Source organism: Schistocerca americana, chromosome X (genome assembly GCF_021461395.2).
Source record: "Schistocerca americana isolate TAMUIC-IGC-003095 chromosome X, iqSchAmer2.1, whole genome shotgun sequence".
Lineage (NCBI taxonomy): Eukaryota > Metazoa > Arthropoda > Insecta > Orthoptera > Acrididae > Schistocerca > Schistocerca americana.
In genome coordinates, this window is record NC_060130.1 from 587,404,156 (window position 1) to 587,425,924 (window position 21,769).

At 42.6% G+C, this 21,769-nt stretch overlaps 1 protein-coding gene across 1 annotated transcript in view; it reads right to left on the bottom strand.

The window, feature by feature from the left end:
* Nucleotides 1-21,769, bottom strand: part of LOC124554950 — a 645,803-nt gene that overhangs the window by 433,186 nt on the left and 190,848 nt on the right. Inside the window, exon 5 of the mRNA XM_047128648.1 lies at nt 7,296-7,425. Coding sequence (XP_046984604.1) covers nt 7,296-7,425 — 130 coding nt within the window. The remainder of the gene's footprint in view (nt 1-7,295; nt 7,426-21,769) is intronic.

The following is a 21,769-nucleotide window of genomic DNA, read 5'->3' on the forward strand; positions in this document are numbered from 1 at the left end:
ACAAGCAAGCACAACTCTTGCACACATGACCGCCAACTCCAGCAGCTCGGGCCACATAGCATTCAGCCCAAACCTGTGATGGAGGTCTACACTGTCCCACGGTAGTAACATATGATTCCCAGCATTCTTGTTTCTTGTCTTGTATTAGGTGTTGGATCCAGGAATGGCGCCACTTTAATGCAATGAGGTGTTCCATCGATGGACATCACTTATGGTGTTGGAGAGCCTGTCTGCAATCTATATTTGCCAGGGCAATTCCTGAAAACCACCATGGTACTGTCTGCCGATTGGGGGATCCCAAGGAATAGGCAATCACTAAATCTGCTGCCAATAGAATGGCTATAGTTGTGCTCTTGACAACTGCATCCATGCCTCCATGTGGTGGGGTGCTAAGGGTGACAGTAGAGGCGACAGCATCCCAGATAGCACTGCTCAGAGTGCATATGGGTGTTTGTCCAGAGGAGTGATGCTTAGGGACAGAATGATTGGAAAATGATCACTGTCACACAGATTAGCATGAACTCTCAAATGATGGAGGGGAGGACTGCAAATGAAATCAGTGACCGAATAAGTCCCATTTGCAACACTGTAATTTGTTGGGACATCAACACTGAAGAGACAAAGATTGAGTTCTGTGAATAAAGTTTCAATAGCTTTACTATGGCCAATGGTCACAGTTCTACCCCACAAAGGGTTGTGGGCACTGAAATAACTAAGAAGAGGAAGAATGGAGGGATTTGAGAGATCAGTGCAGACAACAAATTCTCACACACCTCACCATCAGGAGGGAGATGCACATTACATCTACATCTACATTTATACTCCGCAAGCCACCCAACGGTGTGTGGCGGAGGGTAAAATCCAGAAAGATCCTCACATGAACTGCCTCAGCCTCAAATTCATATTGAGTGGATTTTGTTAACTACAGACAGAGTTCAGAGCAGTGCAAGCAGCAATAATGTGATCCCTGCAGGGTCATGGGGCTACCACCATGCAGGTACCTGATGACCCTCCCACAATGGGATGGCCAAAAAGGAAGGGTGCAAATATAGAAAGGCCCAAAAGATGAAATGTACACCACTTTGGAGACCTTCCCTGCATGATCCATACTTCCGTAAAATTTGGAAGAGGAATGGTAGGTCAAACCTAATTATGTGGACTGTGTAGTGAAGGACAAACGTTGTATAAACTGCCAGAAGAGAGAGGAAAAAAGTAAGTATTTTTTTAACTAGTGTCCAAAATCAAACCAAATTCTAGCATGGTTGACACCACGAAGACTATCCAGTGGAAAGGCAGAGGGGAGAGAAAAGAATGGTAGAAGGACGGACTTGCAACGTGGAAAGGAAGTAGTGCTGCACGGGCCATGGGCTCTATGTTATCCACGTGCATACTCACAAGAGAGATATGAGCCCCCCCTGGGGGAAATTTGTGTTGTGTCACTTTTCATAACCAAGAATATTTCCCTACCATAACCTATTCCAAAAGTTCAGATCTGTCGGTTACAGAGGTTGCTCTCATGTGTCAGTTCTCTATCTGCTTGAAGTAATTTTCAGAAAAGATGGACAGAACAATCTCAAACAAATCCCTGTCCTTGGCACCAGTTTTAATTGCACGACTCTCCCATTCTACAGCTGGCAAACTGAAGTCTCCTCTATTACAATGATAATATCAGAATACTTAGTTACAATGTTCTCCAAGTTTCCTCTAAAGCCGTATGTCCATGTGGCTGCTGAAGCATGCCGTCTATAAAAGCATGGAATTACTACATCTGACCCATCTTTGTAATGCTTACCTTCAAACAGATTATTTCAACTCACTAGATATTATCAAATTCTTTGTGGAAATAAACATGCCACACCACTGGCATCTGCCCTAACCCTCGCAATATGTATTTCAATATGAATTTAGTGTTTCATTAATATTCACTTCTGGTTTTTGTCAACTGTTCCTAATACTATGTGGACATGAATAAGTATAATAAGTGAGACTAATTCTAGGTTCTTACAACGAATCTTCCTGCAGTTTACTTATACAACATTAATATTCTTTGCCTGGTGTGCAAAGGCATAAGTTCTCCTCTGAGACTAACATGGATGACATTTCTCTCTGCCGGCCGTGGTGGCCAAGCGGTTAAAGGCGCTACAGTCTGGAACCGCGCGGCCGCTACGGTCGCAGGTTCGAATCCTGCCTCGGGCATGGATGTGTGTGATGTCCTTAGGTTAGTTAGGTTTAAGTAGTTCTAAGTTCTAGGGGACTGATGACCTTAGAAGTTAAGTCCCATAGTGCTCAGAGCCATTTGAACCATTTCTCTCTTACTTAGGTAATTCAACACTGTTCTTACAGAAGGGTTCAAGAGAGAGAGGAAGAACACTAAAACTACTCTGTTGGCAGAGTATCCACTTTCTTTGTGTAGGGCAGGCCTTCCTTACTGAGGGTGGTCCTACATTTCTCCACCCAATAGCAGATGTCACGAAATTCGCAAGTGGGATTAATGCAGAATCATGTGAGCCTCTGGTTTAGACCCTCCACTTGGCTCCAAATTAAAGGACCATGATGGGTAATTGACTCTGGGTATAATGTTGCAAATAGCTAGCCATATTCCCATCTGATGTGCTAGGCTAACTGTCTTCACCAATTCAGACATCTGTTCAAGGGAAATGAGAATGTTGTCAGAACCCAGTGCATTCAACAGCTGTATCTCTGACAAGACCTCCCATAGAGCAAACCAAGCGCAAACTGGCCTTCTTTCCCGGACTTTGTGATATTATCCTAAGGTGCTCCATTACCCACCTAATGTCAGAGCTCCTACGACCAACACATCTATGCTCTGCACTTGTCTGGGTTTGATTGGAAAATTGGTCACTAACAGAAGAGGTATCCTGTACTGGTTCAAATGTGTTATCAGCACTGGTCAGCACCTTCTAACTATTGCTCAGGCCGAAAGGGACAGCTTGTGTGACCAGTTTCCACATCCATCTTGCACAAATCAGAGTTGTATGAATCTATCACTGCCTGGAACTCAGCCTTAAGAGATGAAAAATCCATAAGCTGTTCCACAATTGAGGAAACAATGACATCAACATTTTGAGGGGACTATAATGGTACCAAAGGTGTCACGGCTTTTACCATTGATGCCCACACACGGCTGCAGTTTAGAGCAGCAGCCAGAAGACCGCCAACCACATCCAGCACAGCTTTCAGCTTCCACTGTAATGTGGATGACATTTCTCTCTTACATAGGTAATTCAACACTGTCTTTACAGAAAGGTTCAAGAGGGAGGGGAAGAACACTAAACATACTCTGTTGCCAGACAGTGGCCAACTCACATCGCATCCACATACAACAAACACAATCGCTACCAATTTCCAATTGCTGAACAAGGAAAATACAAAATATATGTGATGTCTTTCAGATGGCACTGAAGGTGATACTACTATAAAATGTCACAAAAATGGGAGGTGCAAGATGCTATATCAACACGAACTCTGTGAGCATGGATGCAGATACCAAAGGCACACAACAGAATCATCTATGTTCTTTCACCCAGAATTTTAATCCCACTCCTGAATCAGTCTCATATTTCCATCGTTGCTTCTTTGATGTACAGGTTGATCAGTGGATGAGAAAGGACACATCCTTGATCTATGCCCTTCTCAAATCAAGTGTATCTTTCTTTGTCTCCCATTCTTACTAACCTGTCTCGTATCTGTAAGTATTTCATAATACCCTTCTTTCTCTATGGCTAATGCGTATTTCCTGAGAACCTCAAATGTCTTGCACCATTTCACACTGTCAAATACTTTCTCTAGGTTGACAAATCCTACGAGTGTGTCTTAATTTTTCTTGACTCTCGCTTCCATTATGACATACAAAATCAGAATTGTCTATGTCATGCCTTCATCTTTCCTAAAGCGCAACTGACAATTATCTCAGAGATCCTCAGTTTTCTTTCCCTTTCCTACGTATATTATTATTATTATTATCAATAACTTGGATGCATGAACTGTCATACAAATTGTTCAGCAGTTTTCACATTTTTCTGCTTTTCAGATCTTCAAGATTGTGTAGTTGATGGACTATATTCTTCTGAAAGTCTAATGGTAAATCTCCTTTCTCATAGAATCTACATACCAACATGATGATTTGTTTGCCTCTGCCCCAACAATTTTAGAAATTTCACAAGAGTGTTATCTATACTTTCTACCTTATTTGCTTGCAAATCAACGAAAGCTCTTTCAACCTTAACAATGGTTTCCCCTCATTTCTTCTTCCACCATGTCAGCAAACAGCTCCATCCTCTCATAGATGACCTCAGTTTACTCTTGCCACATATCAGCAATATCCTCTACCGTTAACAGTAGAACTGTTTCTGCACTCACAAAGTTGGCATCCTTTCTTTTAATTTCATCAAAAGTTGTTTTGACTTTTCTATATTCTGAGTCTGTTCTTCCAGCGACAGTTCCTTTTTGATTTCTTGACATTTTTTCCAGAAGTCATGTCACTTTAGCCTCCCTGCACTTCCTGTTTATTTCATTTTTCAGTAACCCAAATTTGTGTGTACCTCTCTCCTACTTAAGAATCTAGCATTTTCTTCTTTCATTGATTAACTGAATTATTTATTCTGTTACCCAATTGTTCTTTGCAATCATCTTCCTTGTACCTACAATGAGGAGCCAAAACATTGTAACCACCTTCTCAATAGCTTGTTTGTCCATATTTGGAATGAAATACATCACTGACTCAGCGTATCAGGGGTCCGACAGTTTGTTGATAGGTTTGTGGAAGTACATGGCACTAGGTGTCTACACACATGGCACATAATTCATGTAAGTAATGAACTGCTGATCTGCATACACAGTGATGGCACCCGATAGCGACCCAGGTGGGTTTCAGATGATTTACATCAGCTGAATTTGGTATCTGAGACATCAATCTGAGTTTACTATAATGTTCCTTAAGTCACTGTAGCATGGTTCAGGCTCCAAGATAAGAACAATTATACTGCTCAAAGATGACAGCACCATCAGGAACATCAAGCACGAAGGGACGCAGGTGGTTTGCAGCTGTCAGCGTATCTTCAATTACTACCACCGGTTATGGAAACGACCATCGACATAGTGTGGCAAAAAATGTGGTTCATCCAAAGATCCAACACATTTCCATTGATCAACGGTCGAATTCAGATGGCCCCATGCCCACTGCTATTGTAATTGACAATGTAGTTGTGTCAACACTTGAACATGTAAGGGTGGTCTGCAGCAGAGCTCCAAGTTCAACAATTTATGACAAATAGTGTGCGTGCACCCAGCACTGTGCTCTTTCAGCAGAGGTACCATGGATCACCTTCTCTCCTACTTCACAGAATAGAACAAGCCTCCAAACCCTATGTTCTGTGGAGAGTTGCGGACATCCAGCCATTTGGCACTTAGTGGTAGTTTCACTGTCCTTCTGCCTTTTTCTGTAGATACTCATGACAGTAGCACATGAACATTCGACCAGCTTTGCCATTTTTGAGATACTTTTTCAGATGCTCTGTGTAATAATAATCTGCCCTTTGTCGAAGTCATTTATCCCAATGAATTTCCTCATTTACAACCCATATCTTCGCTAGGATGATCCCTTGTCCAAGTCTGCTTACCTTACATACTTTTGTTACCACGTCACGTTGCCACAAGGCCACCTGGTGGCATCCAATGTCATGGTGGACAGTGGTCCAAATGTTCTGACTCATCAGTTTATATTTGTCCAGCCTCTTTGATTGCCTTTATTGATGAATGGCCATTCCTTTTCAACTGAGCAGCCTAATGTGGTGTACAACATCACAATACCTACAACCTCAAGAGAACTTCAAACACACATCATCATTCCTCAATACTCCAGTGTAATACTCATTTACACATCAATTCTTCTTGATGATTCTCTCATAAGTCAGCCTACTATTCATCACCATTAACTTGGGATTTGAGTCTATATCTGTTCCAGGGTATGCCTTAGAATCCAACATCAGATTTCAGCAGTTTGTGCACACTGGTTAACTCTCACTACTCCACCTCACTACAGCCCGAGCACAAAATACTGTGTATCGGAGCGTCAACCAGCACACTCCTATACACGGGATGATGAAGGCGAAGGAAGAGTAGAAGAAAGAGGGTCATGTCTGCCAAACATGTTTTGGAATCTTGTTCTACAGCACATGGAAAGAGTACATATTATGTCAATCTCATGTAAATTCATTGTCATTTTAACAATACATGCCTCAAAATCAAAATGAAGAAACTTAAGCAACTGAAGAATTGTTATGAATTGCATTTAATGATTTTTTATTTACAATTTAGTTGTGCCACTCACATTGAAGAATAGCACAGCTCCTGCCAATTTACATCACTTCACCAATGTCAACTTTCCAGTCCAAAGAAAATAATGTACAACAGCAAAGGTAACAATTAAACAGTGTTCTGCTACTTCTTTCATGACACATTCATTCATTTCATTAATTTATCCTGCATTTGTGTATCACAGCACAAAAGTCTTCGAAGTAGAGGGTAGAAAGCTGTGCAATTTGACACAGTAAATGAAGAACTATTGGTAGTTGGTTGACCAACATTATGAAAATGGACCTCTTACTCCACTGTACAGTGCTTCACCCTTGGGTATTAGGTGGCTGCAATGGGACACAGCAACTGACAACCTGTGTTTGCAAATGTTTAAAAGCTGTACATTCTGATGGACATAAGGGTATATTATCAGAATTATGGCCCATTCACACAGAATCGAGCGCTAGGGCTGATGACTTGCAGTTGTTTGTGATATTCCTTTGTCAGTTAAATGTTCAATACCTTCAAATATACTATTTCTATCTTGTCATCTTCTGCTTGTGACTATATTGTACACAAGAAAATGACCTTGTTTCTTACTTATAAGAGATATCTTCAAGGTTTATTTAAATGCAAAACGCCTGCAGCAATGAAATGTATATCAATTATAGATGTCAATATTTTGCTTCAAGAAGTACCCTGGGCTTCTACAACATATAACTTCAACCCTCTTTAAATAAGTATTTCACACTAATGGAATATAGTATTTCCTCAATGCCAATTAATTATGTATACATTATTAAAAGTTTCTACAAACTCACTATGTATAAAATCTTTGAACTATCAAAGTTTTTATTTTTATAAATCAGACACATTTTCTTGAAGTTCAGTCATAATAAATGTAGCTTATGAATAATAAATGATAAAATATTTTATAGTCTCTATTTGCATAAGAGTTCCACATTATCATTCTTGCATACTTTACAACTGTCAATGAGGTTGTTGTCCATAATGTAGTCATAGTTGTGTTGTAAAGCTGCCCAGAATTCATCTTTGTTTACTTCACGACTTCCCCAGGAGTGCCTCCACGATTCTTGCTCAGGATCTCTTCTGAAAGTAATTTAAAAAAATTAATAAATAAATGACACAAAGTTATATTTTATTCTCAGAAATTAGCAGTAGTTTCATAATGTATATTTATTGGCAAAGACAATCTCCTTGCATTGAACTGACAGCAGATATTTACTGTTATCACTAACATTAATTTTAAATATTATAAACATAATCACCACCTGTGCTTGTAACTACAATATTGAGCATAAAAGTTTAATGTTATTACACGAACCATGGACTTTGCCAAAGTGGGGTGGCTTGGTGCCTCATCAATACAGACAGGGATACGTAAGGTAAAAAAACAACAGTGGAGGGGTATCTATGGAGAGACTTGACTAATCTATGGTTGCTGAAGAGGGAAGCGCCCTTTTTCAATAGTTGCAGGGCAACAGCCCAGATGATTGACTGTCCTGGACTTGTAACATCAACTTCTTGTGCTGGTGCTGCAAATGGTTGAAAGCAAGGGGAAACTGCAGCTGTTATTTTTCCCAAGTATTTGCAGTTCTGTCATATGATTATACGATGATGATGGCATCCCGTTGAGTAAAATATTTTTGAGGTAAGATAGCCAGCCAGCCCCTCATTCACATCACCAGGCGAGGACTACTCAGTGTGATGTAAACAAAACTGGCATTCTATGGGTCAAAGCATGGAAGTCAGATCCCTTAATTGAGTATGTATGCTAGGATATTTAAAAAGGGAAATGAACACTTCAAAATTAAATATGGTGAGAACTGGCAAAACACGGTGGTAGGAGGGACAGGAAATCTGGTCAGGCAAGTACAGAGTTAAATACAAAATCAAGTAGGGATAAAGTAGGAGTAGGTCCAGTAATAAATAAGAAAATCTTAGTGTGTGAGGACTATTAAGAACAGCACGGTGAATGATTTATTGTTTTCAAGATAGACATGAAGCCAACATCCATCACAGTTTTACAAGTTTATATGCCAAACAGTTCTACAAATTATAAGGAGATTGAAAGAGTGTATTATGACATAAAAGAAATTATTGAGGTAGTTACCGAAGGCAAAAATTTGTGAGAGATAGCGGAATTCTACAGCACAAAAATGAAGAGAAGGGAACCTAATAGGAGAATGTGGTCAGGGGAAAACAAATTAAAGTGGACGCCGTCTGGTAGAAATTTGCACAGAGCATAATTTAATCATTGCTAATCTACATCCATACTCTGCAAGCCACCTGATGGTGTGTGGCGGAGGGTACCTTGAGTACCTCTATTGGTTCTCCCTTCTATTCCAGTCTCGTATTGTTCGTGGAAAGAAAGACTGTCGGTATGCCTCTGTGTGGGCTCTAATCTCTCTGATTTTATCCTCATGGTCCCTTCGCGACATATATGTAGGAGGGAGCAATATACTGCTTGACTCCTCAGTGAAAGTATGTCCTCGAAACTTCAACAAAAGCCCGTACCAAGCTTCTGACCGTCTCTCTTGCAGAGTCTTCCACTAGAGTCTATCTATCATATCCGCAACACTTTCGCGATTACTAAACGATCCTGTAATGAAGCACGCTGCTCTCCGTTGGATCTTCTCTATCTCTTCTAACAACCCTATCTGGTATGGATCCCACACCAGTGAGCAGTATTCAAGCAGTGGGCAAACAAGTGTACTGTAACCTACTTCCTTTGTTTTCGAACTGCATTTCTTTAGGATTCTTCCAATGAATCTCAGTCTGGCATCTGCTTTACCGACTATTAATTTTATATGGTCATTCCATTTTAGATCACTCCTAATGCCTACTCCCAGACAATTTATGGAATTAACTGCTTCCAGATGCTGACTTGCTATATTGTAGCAAAATGATAAAGGATCTTTCTTTCTATGTATTCACAGCACATTACACTTGTCTACATTGAGATTCAATTGCCATTCCCTGCACCATGCGTCAATTTGTTGCAGATCCTCCTGCATTTCAGTACAATTTTCCATTGTTACAATCTCTCGATACACTACAGCATCATCCGCAAGAAGCCTCAGTGAACTTCTGATGTTATCCACAAGGTCATTTATGTATATTGTGAATAGCAACGGTCCTACGACACTCCCCTGCTGCACACCTGAAATCACTCTTACTTTGGAAGACTCCTCTCCATTCAGAATGACATGCTGCATTCTGTTATCTAGGAACTCTTCAATCCAATCACACAATTGGTTTGATAGTCCATATGCTCTTACTTTGTACATTAAACGACTGTGGGGAACTGTATCAAATGTTTTGCGGAAGTCAAGAAACATGGCATCTACCTGAGAACCCATGTCTATGGCCCTCTGAGTCTCGTGGACAAATAGCACGAGCTGGGTTTCACGCAATCGTCTTTTTCGAAACCCATGCTGATTCCTAGTCTCCAGAAGAGTCATTACACTCGAACATAATATGTGTTCCAAAATTCTACAACTGATCGATGTTAGAGATATAGGTCTATAGTTCTGCATATCTGTTCAACGTCCCTTCTTGAAAACAGGGATGACCTGTGCCCTTTTCCAATATCTTGGAACACTACGCTCTTCTAGAGACCTACGGTACACCGCTGCAAGATGGGGGGCAAGTTCCTTCACGTACTCTATGTAAAATCGAACTGCTATCCCATCAGGTCCAGTGACCTTTCCTCTTTCGAGCAATTTTAATTGTTTTTCTATCCCTCTGTCATCTATTTCGATATCTACTATTTTGTCATCTATGCGACAATCTAGAGAAGGAACTGCAGCTTTACAAAAAGACATTTAGTATTTCGGCCTGTAGTCTGTCATCCTATGTTTCAGTACCATTTTGGTCACAGAGTGTCTGGACATTTTGTTTTGATCCACCTACAGCTTTGACATAAGACCAAAATTTCTTAGGATTTTCTGCCAAGTCTGTACACAGAACTTTACTTTCGAATTCATTGAACGCCTCTCGCATTGCCCTCCTCACACTACATTTTGCTTCATGTAACTTTTGTTTGTCTGCAAGGCTTTGGCTATGTTTATGTTTGCTGTGAAGTTCCCTTTGCTTTCGTAGCAGTTTTATAACTCTGTTGTTGTAACATGGTGGCTCTTTTCCATCTCTTACGATCTTGCTTGGCACATACTCATCTAATGCATGTTGTGTGATGGTTTTGAACTTTGTCCACTGATCCTCAACACCATCTGTACTTGAGATAAAACTTTTGTGTTGAGCCATCAAGTACTCTGAAATCTGCTTTTTGTCACTTTTGCTAAACAGAAAAATCTTCCTACCTTTTTTAATATTTCTATTTACAGCTGAAATCATCGATGCTGTAACCGCTCTATGATCACTGATTCCCTGTTCTGCGTTAACTGTTTCAAATAGTTTGGGTCTGTTTGTCACCAGAAGGTCTAATATGTTATCGCCTCGAGTCAGTTCTCTGTTTAACTGCTCAAGGTAGTTTTCAGATAATGCACTTAAAAAAAATTTCACTGGATTCTTTGTCCCTGCCACCCGTTATAAACATTTGAGTCTCCCAGTCTATATCTGGTAAATTAATATCTCCACCCAAAACTAAAACATGGTTGGGAAATCTACTCAAAATATTTTCCAAATTTTCCTTCAGGCATTCTGCCACAACAGCTCCTGAGCCAGGGGGCCTATAGAGACATCCAATTACCATGTTTCAGTCTGCTTTAACCAAGACCTTCACCCGAATTATTTCACATTTCTGATCTCTGTCAATTTCCTTCGATACTATTGCACTTTTTATTGCTGTAAAACCGCCTCCCCCTGTCTCTATGGCATACATTGCAAGCTGAGTTTAGAATTTCATTACGGTTTACATCTGGTTTCAGCCAATTTCCCCTGCCTAGTACTATGTGGGCATTGTGAGCGCTTATTAATGAGAGCAGTTTCTGGGACCTTTCTATAGATCCTCCTGCAGTTTACTATTACCACATTAATATTGTCATTCCCTGTTGCGTTTTGCCTACTGCTTACCTTGTCGCATCTCAGGAGGCGTCTTGTCGCACCTAGGGAGGGAATTCTCTAACCTAAAAAACCCACATGTGCACTCCACATGTACTCCGCTACCCTTGTAGCCACTTCCTGCGTGTAGTTCATGCCTGACCTATACAGGGAGACCCTATATTTCTCCACCCGATAACGGAGATCCAGAAATTTGCACCCCAGACCACCGCAGAATCGTCTGAGCCTCTGGTTTAAGCCTTCCACTCGGCTCCAAACCAGAGGACCGCAATTGGTTCTGGGAACAACACTACAATTAGTTAGCTCAGATTCCACCCTGCGAGCAAGGCTTTCTGCCTTCACCAACTCTGCTAACCACCTGTATGAACTGAGGATGACCTCTGAACCCAGATGGCAGGGGTCAATGGTGCCGACATGAGCAACAATTTGCAGTCAAGTGCACCCAGTCCTCTCTATTGACGCTGGCAGTGCCTCCTCCACATCTCTGATGAGACCCCTTGGCAAGCAGACAGAGTGAACACCGGCCTTCTTCCCCAACCTTTCCGCTACTTTCCCAAGGGGCTCCATCACCCGCCTAACATTGGAGCTCCCAATCACTAATAAACCCCTCCCCCTGTGTGCCTGCTCGGACCTTGCTGAAGGAGCAGCCACATGTCCACCCACATGCAGAGCGGGCAATGCCAAACGACCAGCCTCCACATTGAACCTCCGCCTCATGAGGCGTGAACGCCGTTGAACCTGCCACTCCCCTTAGGAAGAGGGTGGCCCAACCGCGCCCGGTACCCACGAAGATGTCTCGACAGCAGGGACCATCAGTGAAGCATGTAACACCTGGGGTGTACCATGCGACACACCAGACTCCCCTCTGCCGCTACACTCTAAGGCAGCAGCCTAAAGACGGCTGATCGCGGTCATCAGCGCGTTCAGCTGTTCGCGAACAGTGGCCAGCTCCTCCTGCGTCCATACACAGCAGTCGCACATCCTATCCATCCTAATAAATCAACAATTTACTGTAGAGAATTAAGTAATCAACTTTTAACTAGATTGCTAATTCACTAAAGGCGGCTGATAGCTGACTAAACTGTGGTTACTAGACAATTCTTGTTGGAAACAATGAAAATAAGCACTAACTGTCTCTGGACTGTATTCAAAACAAACACGAAATCTATGGAACACTACTACTAGCACTCAAAAATTAAAGCTTCCTAAAAGCAACAACACACAGAAAAAGAAGTGACAAGTAAGAAAAACACAGTTAATACTTAAATTTACGTAGCTTGCTGCACAGCAGATGTCAAGAAGGCGGCAGTTACGACGACACTAGCATTACTAATGCTTGACTAAAGAATCATGTAAGATGGTTTTGAATCTAGAAGTGACCTGCAGACACTTTAAGGTATCAGATAGATAATATATTGGTAAGGCAGAGGTTTTGAAACCATTAGAAGCATTAGGCAACAATTGATTCAAATCTGGGAAAGGAATAGAATACATTATGACTCACTAGTTTTAAGGGATGAAAGTGAAAGCAGCAGAGCATCAAATAGGTAATAAGACAAGGCCTACTTGAAACCAATGGATAAACCCAGTATAGGACACCGATTTTGACTGCTGGGTGAAGAAAATATAAAAATACATCAAATGAAGCTGTCATATGGGAATCTAGGTATCTAAAAATGAAGCTGACAGCATATGCAAATTGACTACACAAGAATGTCTAAATGACAAATGTAAGGCCATAGAAGAATGCATAATGAAGGGGAAAGATAGATGTTACCCACAGGAAAATTAAAAATACCTTTTGAAAAAAGAGAAGCACTGGGAAGACTCAAGAGCTCAATATGAGAAGCTGGGACTATGCAAAGAAGGAAAACCTGAAAGGTGGTAGGAATATATAGAAGGGCTAAAAAAAAGGAAATTAACTTACTGAGGAAGTAGATGCTGATGAGATGGGAGATATGATACAACAAAAAGCATTTGGCTGGCACTGCAAGTTCTATGTTGAAATAAGGCACCTGGAGTGGACAACATTCTCTCAGAATTATGAGATCCTTGGGAAAACATAACATGACGAAACTATTTCATTTGGCGTGCACGACTTATGAGACCAACGAAATACCTTCTGACTTCAAGAACAATGTAATCATTCCAATTCTTAAGAAGACAGATGACAGGTGACTCACCGTTTAATAAGTCATAGTTACATAATACTAACATAACTTATTTACAGAAGAAGGGAAGAACTGGTAGATACCGACCTCAGGGAAGATCAGTTTTTATGCAAGAAACATGTAGGAACATGTGAGCCAACACTGGAAAAAGTACACCTACATAAACAGCATTTGTAGGTTTAGAGAAAACCTATGACAATGTTCACTGGAATATACACTCTGAAATTAAGGTAACAGGGATAATATACAGAGAGCAAAAGGCTATTTACATACACAAGCCAGGCTGCAGTTGTAAGTGTCAAAGGACATTGAAGGTACAGAGTGGCTGAAAAGGGAGTGAGACAGCGTTGTAGCCTATCCTCAACGTTATTCAATCTTTACATTGACAAAGCATTGAAGGAAACCAAAGATAATTGTTCTTAAGGAGTTAAGCTCAGGGAAAAGAAATAAAAACTTTGAGGCTTGCAGTTTTTTAAGAGCAGTTGAACAGAATGCATTGAAAAGATGTTATATAATGAAAATCAACATAAGTAAAACAAGGATGATGGAATGTAGTTAAATTAAGTCAGGCGACACTGAGGAATTAGGGAACATTTTTTTGTTTCGGTTTTTTTAAGGCGCAAAACTGCTATGGTCATTAGCGCCCAGTCCGTGACTTAGGAAACAGTAAAAAACCGAAAATTGAAACCAGCAGCAATGGGAACGAAACTCAAAAAATTGGAGAAACTAAAAGCAGAAGGAAGGCTTAAACATGCACTACAGAAAGGGGTTGGTTGTCCCCAAAAAAAGTTTCAAATGACTGACGTCATTTCACTGGCACTAATAAACTCGAGAACGCGATCGGCCGAGCGCGTATCATCTGCTGAAATTGACGATATATCAGGCGACAGCTGTAGACGGGCGCGTAACGGAGTAAAATAGGGGCACTCAATTAAAAGGTGCCTTACCGTCCACAGCTGAGAGCAGTGGGGACAGAGTGGGGGAGGATCGCCGCTTAAAACATGTCGATGGCTAAAAAGACAGTGCCCTATCCGGAGTCTAGTTAAAATTACCTCCTCCCGACGACGCGTTCGGGAGGAAGAGGTCCAAGCCATGGAAGAGCTTTCACGTCCCGCAAGTTATTGTGGGGAAGTGTCGACCAATGTGCGTGCCATGAAGGAACAACACGACGACATCAAACGCTCCGTAGATCGGCGAAGGGAATCGATTGAATAGCTGGCCGAAGAAGAGAGACTGCAGCCTTGGCTGCAATATCGGCCGCCTCATTTCCACAGATACCAACGTGTCCCGGGAGCCAGAGGAACGCCACCGAGACGCCCCCCAGGTGGAGCAAGTGCAGACAGTCCTCAATCCGGTGGACCAGAGAGAGGGTGGACAGGGTAAAGAGGAGAGAGCTGAGGAGAGAGCTGAGAGAATCTGAACAGATAACATACTGTATCCGCTGGTGGCGGCGGATGTATTGGACAGCCTGGAGAACAGCGTAAAGCTCCGCAGTATAAACCGAACACTGGTCGGGAAGCCGAAATTGATTTGGGGTGTCGCCAACAATATAGGCACTCCCTACACCAAACGATGTTTTTGAGCCATCAGTGTAAATAAGTGTGGCTTCCTTCACTTGTGCACATAGAGCAGAAAATGCCCGACGATAAACAAGTGAACGGGTACCATCCTTGGGAAACTGACAAAGGTCACGGAGCAGGCAGATCCGGGGACGGAGCCAAGGCGGTGCTGTACCCCTAGTTGTCAAGAAGGTTTTAGGAAAGCGGAAGGAAAGAGAATGGAGCAGTTGGAAGCGGACTCCCGGTGGTAGTAGGGAGGAGGGGCGGCCTGCATACCCTACATCAAAGGAGGCGTCGAAAAAAATGTCATGGGCTGGATTAGCAGGCATGGAAGACAGATGGCTAGAATAACGACTCAGAAGGACTGCTCGCCGATTGGACAGCGGAAGTTCTGCAGTCTCAGCATAAAGGCTTTCCACAGGGCTGGTGTAAAAAGCTCCAGACACTAAACGTAATCCACGGTGATGGATAGAGTCGAGACGCCGAAGAATAGACGGCCGAGGAGAGGAGTAGACTATGCTTCCATAGTCCAATTTCGAGCGCACTAAGGCGCGATAGAGGCGGAGAAGGATCACTCGGTCCGCTCCCCAGGAGGTACCATTCAGGACACGGACGGTGTTGAGGGATCGCAGACAGCGAGCTGAAAGATAGGAAACGTGGGAGGACCAGCACAGTTTTCCGTCAAACGTAAGACCCAAGAATTTGGCGACGTCCGAAAACGGAAGGTTGACAGGACACGGAGGGTGTTGAGGGATCGCAGACAGCGAGCCGAAAGATAGGAAACGTCGGACACTAATGTATCATGCGCGACAGTGAGCCCAGAGACCGGGGAGAAACTAGGCGCGCCTGATAACCGTCGAAGCCGACTCCAAACTTCCGAGGAGGGAGTGAAGGTGTTAAATGAGCTAATAAAGAATTTCCAGCTTGCCTTCTTGCTATCGCGGATGACGCGACGGCATCGCGCACGGAACTGCTTATAGCGGATACAGTTGGCCAAAGTAGGATGGTGGTGGAAAACGCGAAGAGCACGTCGCCCCTCACGTATTGCGTCACGGCACGCCTCGTTCCATCAAGGAAATGGGGGGCGCCGGGGCAATTCGGAGGTGCGTGGTATTGAACGTTCCGCAGCTGTAAGAATAACGTCGGTAATATGTGTGACCTCATCGTCGACGCTGGGAAAGTGACGGTCATCGAATGTCGCTAGAGACGAAAAAAGTGTCCAATCGGCTTGGGGAAACTTCCAGCGTCGCGGGCGCATATATGGCAGTTGAGGCTGCAGTCTAAGGACACATGGAAAGTGGTCACTCGAGTGTGTATCATCAAGGGCGAACCATTCGAAGCGCCGAGCTAGCGGAACAGTACCGACCGAAAGGTCCAAATGAGAGAAATTTGTCGTGGAGGCAGAAAAAATGTAGGGACCCCAGTGTTGAGGCAAACTAGATCCGCTTGGTGGAAGACGTCTAGCAATAGTGAGCCACGTGGACAAGGATGTGGAGATCCCCAAAGCGGGTGGTGGGCATTGAAGTCCCCAACCAGCAAATAGGGGAGTGGAAGCTGACCAAGAAGATGAAGGAGATCAGCTCGTGCCATTGGTGTCGACGATGGAATGTATACAGTACAAAGAGAAAAGGTATATCCAGAAAGTGAAAGACGGACAGCGACAGCTTGGAAGAAAGTGTTTAAGTGGATTGGGTGATAATGGAGAGTATCATGGAGAAGAATTATGAGTCCTCCATGGGCTGGAGTGCCTTCAACAGAGGGGAGATCAAATCGGACGGACTGAAAATGGGGACGCAGCTTTGTTTCCTGAAGACAGATGACCGGCGAGTAGGATCGTAAGAGGATCGACAATTCATCCCAATTGGCTCGAATGCCGCGGATATTCCAGTGTATAGTGGACATAGGGTGAACAGAAAATGGAGGAATGTGACCAAGGTTGCTGTCAACTCAACGACTGCTCAGAGCTTGCGACCGACAGCATGGAATGGCTTTCAGCCGAAGGCAGAAGATCTTGATCCACAGGTTGTTCATGAGCAGCTCCTACCACCAGCGATCGGCCGGTTGATCGGCCGCCAGCAGTGCGCCTCGGCGACACAGAAGACGGCCTAGGGCGATTTCCGCCAGGTGGTGCTGTAGATGAGACACGCCTTGGCGGAGAAGGAGATGAACTGGGTTTCTTAGTAGCCTTCTTGGAAATATGATGTTTAGATGGAGGAGGAACCGATGGTTGTGAAGTTGGGGTACGTAAAAAATCTTCACGAGTATGCTATTTTTTTCGAAGTCTTGGTGTCTGACTTTTGGGCTCGAGATTTAGCAGAACCCGATGAAGGGTGAGCCATAGAGTGGGCAGGCGAAAGTGGTGAGGTTGAACGGGCGATCTTTGCGCTGGCCGATTTGACGACCGGGGCACTAAAGGTGAGGTCGCAAGTCTGCGTGGCCGCCTCCTTTGTTGGCCGAGGAGAAGCAAGGACAGTGCTGTATTTTCCTGTTTGAGGCACGGTGGGCTTTCGACTGGCGAATCATTTTCGAGCAGCAAAGGTCGACACCTTTTCCTTCACTCTTATTTCCTGGATGAGCTTTTCGTCCTTAAAAACGGGGCAATCTCGAGAGGAAGCAGCGTGGTCACCCATACAGTTGATGCAGCGAGGGGATGGAGGTGGACAAGCACCCTCATGGGCATCCTTGCCACACGTAACACATTTGGCCGGATTGGAACAGGACTGGCTGGTGTGACTGAACCGCTGACACCGATAGCAACGCGTAGGGTTTGGGACATAAGGGCGAACGGAAATTATCTCATAGCCTGCTTTGATTTTCGATGGGAGTTGAACTTTGTCAAATGTCAAGAAGACAGTGCGGGTTGGAATGATGTTCATGTCAACCCTTTTCATAACTCTTATGAACAGCCGTTACGCCCTGGTCAGACAGGTAGTGCTGAATTTCTTTGTCGGACAATCCATCGAGGGAGCGTGTATAAACGACTCCACGCGAGGAATTTAAAGTGCGGTGCGCTTCAACCCGGACAGGAAAGGTGTGGAGCAGTGAAGTACGCAGTAATTTTTGTGCCTGGAGGGCACTGACTGTTTCTAACAACAAGGTGCCATTCCGCAATCTGGAACAAGACTTTACAGGACCTGCAATTGCGTCGACACCTTTCTGAATAATGAAAGGGTTGACCGTGGAGAAGTCGTGACCTTCGTCAGACCGAGAAACAACAAGGAACTGTGGCAACGATGGAAGAACTGTCTGTGGCTGAGACTCAGTGAACTTACGCTTGTGAGCAGATATAGTGGAAGGTGAGGAAACCATTGCGGAAGAATCCCCCATGATTACCGGCGTCTCCGATGGCGCGTTCCTCCCTTGTGGGGGCCCTCTCTGAGGGCATTCCCGCCTTAGGTGATTGTTCACACCTCAGGTCACACCTCCCGACAAACGGACGGAGGGACCAATCGGCACTTTCGGAAGGTATCAGCTCGGGTAATGACCCCTCCCTGGGCCTGGCCGTTACCAGGGGGTACGTACGTGTCCTACCTGTCTACCCGGGGCGGGGAATTACGCGTTACCCCGTCACCGGCTACGCACACAAATGCGTGGGTCGGCCTTAATTGGGGAACAAGACACTAAAAGTAGTACATGAGTTTTTCTATTTTGGTAGCAAAATAACTGATGGCAAAAGCAAAGAGGATATAAACTGTGGATTGTCTACAGTAAGAAAAGCATTCCTGAAAAAGAGAGATTTGTTAACATCAAATTTAAATTTAAGTGTTAGGGAGTCTACTCTGAGGTTATTTGTCTGAAGAGTAGCCTCGAATGGAAGTGGTACACGGGTGACACGCAGTTCAGACAAGAAGAGAGTTGATGATTTTTAAATGTCGTACTACAGAAGAATGCTGAAGATTTGATGGATTGATCTTGTAACTGATGATGAAATATTGACTAGAACTGTGCAAAAAAAGATATTTGTAACAAATTTGACTAAAAGAAGGGACTGGTTGATAGGACACATTCGAATTGTTAATCTGGTAATGGAGACAAGTGTGGGGTTAAGAATTGCAGAGGGAGACCAAGACATCCCACCACCATCATGTTGCGAAAATGAGCTTGTCAATGAAACACCTGAAACTGTGAAATGGTACCTGGACCAAAGGTGTCGAGTTCTCTCAATAAGTGCAGGATTGGTCTGACATCTTGGTATCTTCAAGGTAATGAAGGAGGCCAGATACCAATGCAGAGTTTAGCCATCCAGCCCCACATGTTCAGCAGGAAGGTGGATTAGTCATGTTTTGGGTCACTGTTACATAAGTAAGTTAGACGCTGTTCGTCTCTATTGACAGCAACTCAAGATCTGTGCAATATAAGCAGGGTCCAGTCCTTCAGTCACCAATTCAGTGAAGAGTTCATCTTTCACAACAAAAATGCATGAGTGCACAGAGCCCATCTCATGAATATCTTACTCCAGAAGGCAGGAATCAACCTAATGGAAATGTTTACAAACCTGCAAACATGAACTCTATTGAGCATTCCTGTGGACAGCTGAAACTTGCTTTTTATCTTCACAGGAACCCTTCTCACATAATAAATGGTCTCAGTACAGGTGCCGTCAAAAAATAGGGTAGTCCTGAGCATCAAAATCTTGACTTCCTTGAGGATAGCATGCTAAGGAGATGTACAGGGTAGAGGAAAACTATACTGAATGTTACCCAGCAACAAAGTTTGATTTCACAGATGTTCAAAGATGTGCATTTTCAAACAGACTGCCTTTATTTTTGTCAATGTCTTGTTTTTATTTCACAGTACCCATTTCTTTTAAGTTTCATAAGGCTTATTCTGTTATTCCCTGTACACACTGAATCTAAGCCAAAACACATTCACAGGTCTATGGAACCAATTAGAGCAGTTTGTACTCAATAAAATTATATGACCAATAAATAGTCATATGCATAACCTTCAAAACTGAATTTTTTACACCACTGTCATAAAATTAAATAATTAACCACATAAATGATATTTCCAATCAAATGATCTATACAACTCACAAGTCGGTCATCTAGCAGTTGGGATTTTTCAAAAGTGAAGTGAATTCCTGGAACAAGAGTATATTATATTCAAATATTTTGAAACTTCCTGGCAGATTAAAACTGTGTGTCAGACCGAGACTTGAACTCGAGACCTTTGCAAAGGTAGAGAGTTCGAGTTTCGGTCCGGCACATAATTTTAATCCACCAGGAAGTTTCATATCAGTGCCCACTCTGCTGCAGAGTGAAAATCTCATTCTTCAAATATTTTTCTGAAACTAAACTAGTAGAAACACACTTAAATAATTTGTGTCAAATAAATGATTTCATTGTCTTCATTTGAAGAAAATAATCATTATTTTCTTATTAGTTCATCAACTCAAGCAACTGCCCTACATCACTACCCGAACTACTATCTGATTTTGTCACAGTCATGAAAAAGGAGATACCTGGGTAATGTATGCAAAATGTTAGTATGACATGAAGTTTTCTGCTATGTACAGATGGCAAAATGTGATTGCAATGTTGCTAATTTGCATTTGGTTATTAGAGTATATTCAAATTTCATGTCAGTTGTTTCCTAAAGTAATCCTTGTTTTCGAATTCACACCAAATTTATGGAAACCAGTGTATGTGCAGATAAACCATGCAAAAGCAGACACTAATGAAGCAGCCAACGTACTGTCCCACAAAATATTTTGTCTGATGCAGTCTCGGAGATATCTGCAATCTGAAATGTAAATAATTGAAACCAGTCATATTTTACAGCAAAATAATGTACATTTGATCAACATTGCAACTTTTCTTAAAGTTTGACAATGAAGAACCATTTCTTCTTCATTTTCCTCACAAAATGTAAATTTATTTGATGCAAAAGTATGCAGTTGTTGACTGATGCATCACTATTGTACAAAGATTCAACAGCAGACTGCTTAGATGTTTCTCTCTTCCCAAATGAATTTCAGAATGCAGAGTGATACAAGATATATATTTGTTTGGAGAGAAGAGTTTCTCATAATCCATACAAAGAGTGCTTATTGACAAAATAGTCTCCATGTTTGGTGTAGTGTATTTATAAGGTGATGTGCTGAACTCTGTCACTGCACAGACCTGTAGAGACAACTTCCTCGGCACATCTATATCCTTATGCTAAACCAGTATGTGACCATTCTGCCACACAAGATCACAATGACTGATCACACATTTTGTGGGTGAACATCTTCAATAGCAAACAGTTCAGTGTACAGAATAGTCAGTTCATTCTACCAACTTGAACCCCACAACAAGTTATAGGTTCTCTCAGCAGAAGGGATGTTGCACTTCACAGTTTTGCACATAGAATTCAGTCAACTTCCAGTGGAGCCCCTAAATACTATGACTAAGAACACTACAGGTTGTTATCTGTTGTGTATTTCTCAAACGGCCTAAAACAATGCAACACCCATTTTCTATACTAGTATACCACAGATTACAATCACATTCAAAATTCTAGAAGAAATTCTCAATTTAACTATGATTTCACATTTTATTTATGGTGTGTTACTGTGTCTTGCACTCCAATAGAGGTACTTTACTATACTGTACGTTAATTTTATGGAGATAAGTTTTTATTTCTATTTAACATGTGATAATTTAAATAAATCACTTGAGAATGTCCTAAGTCCAA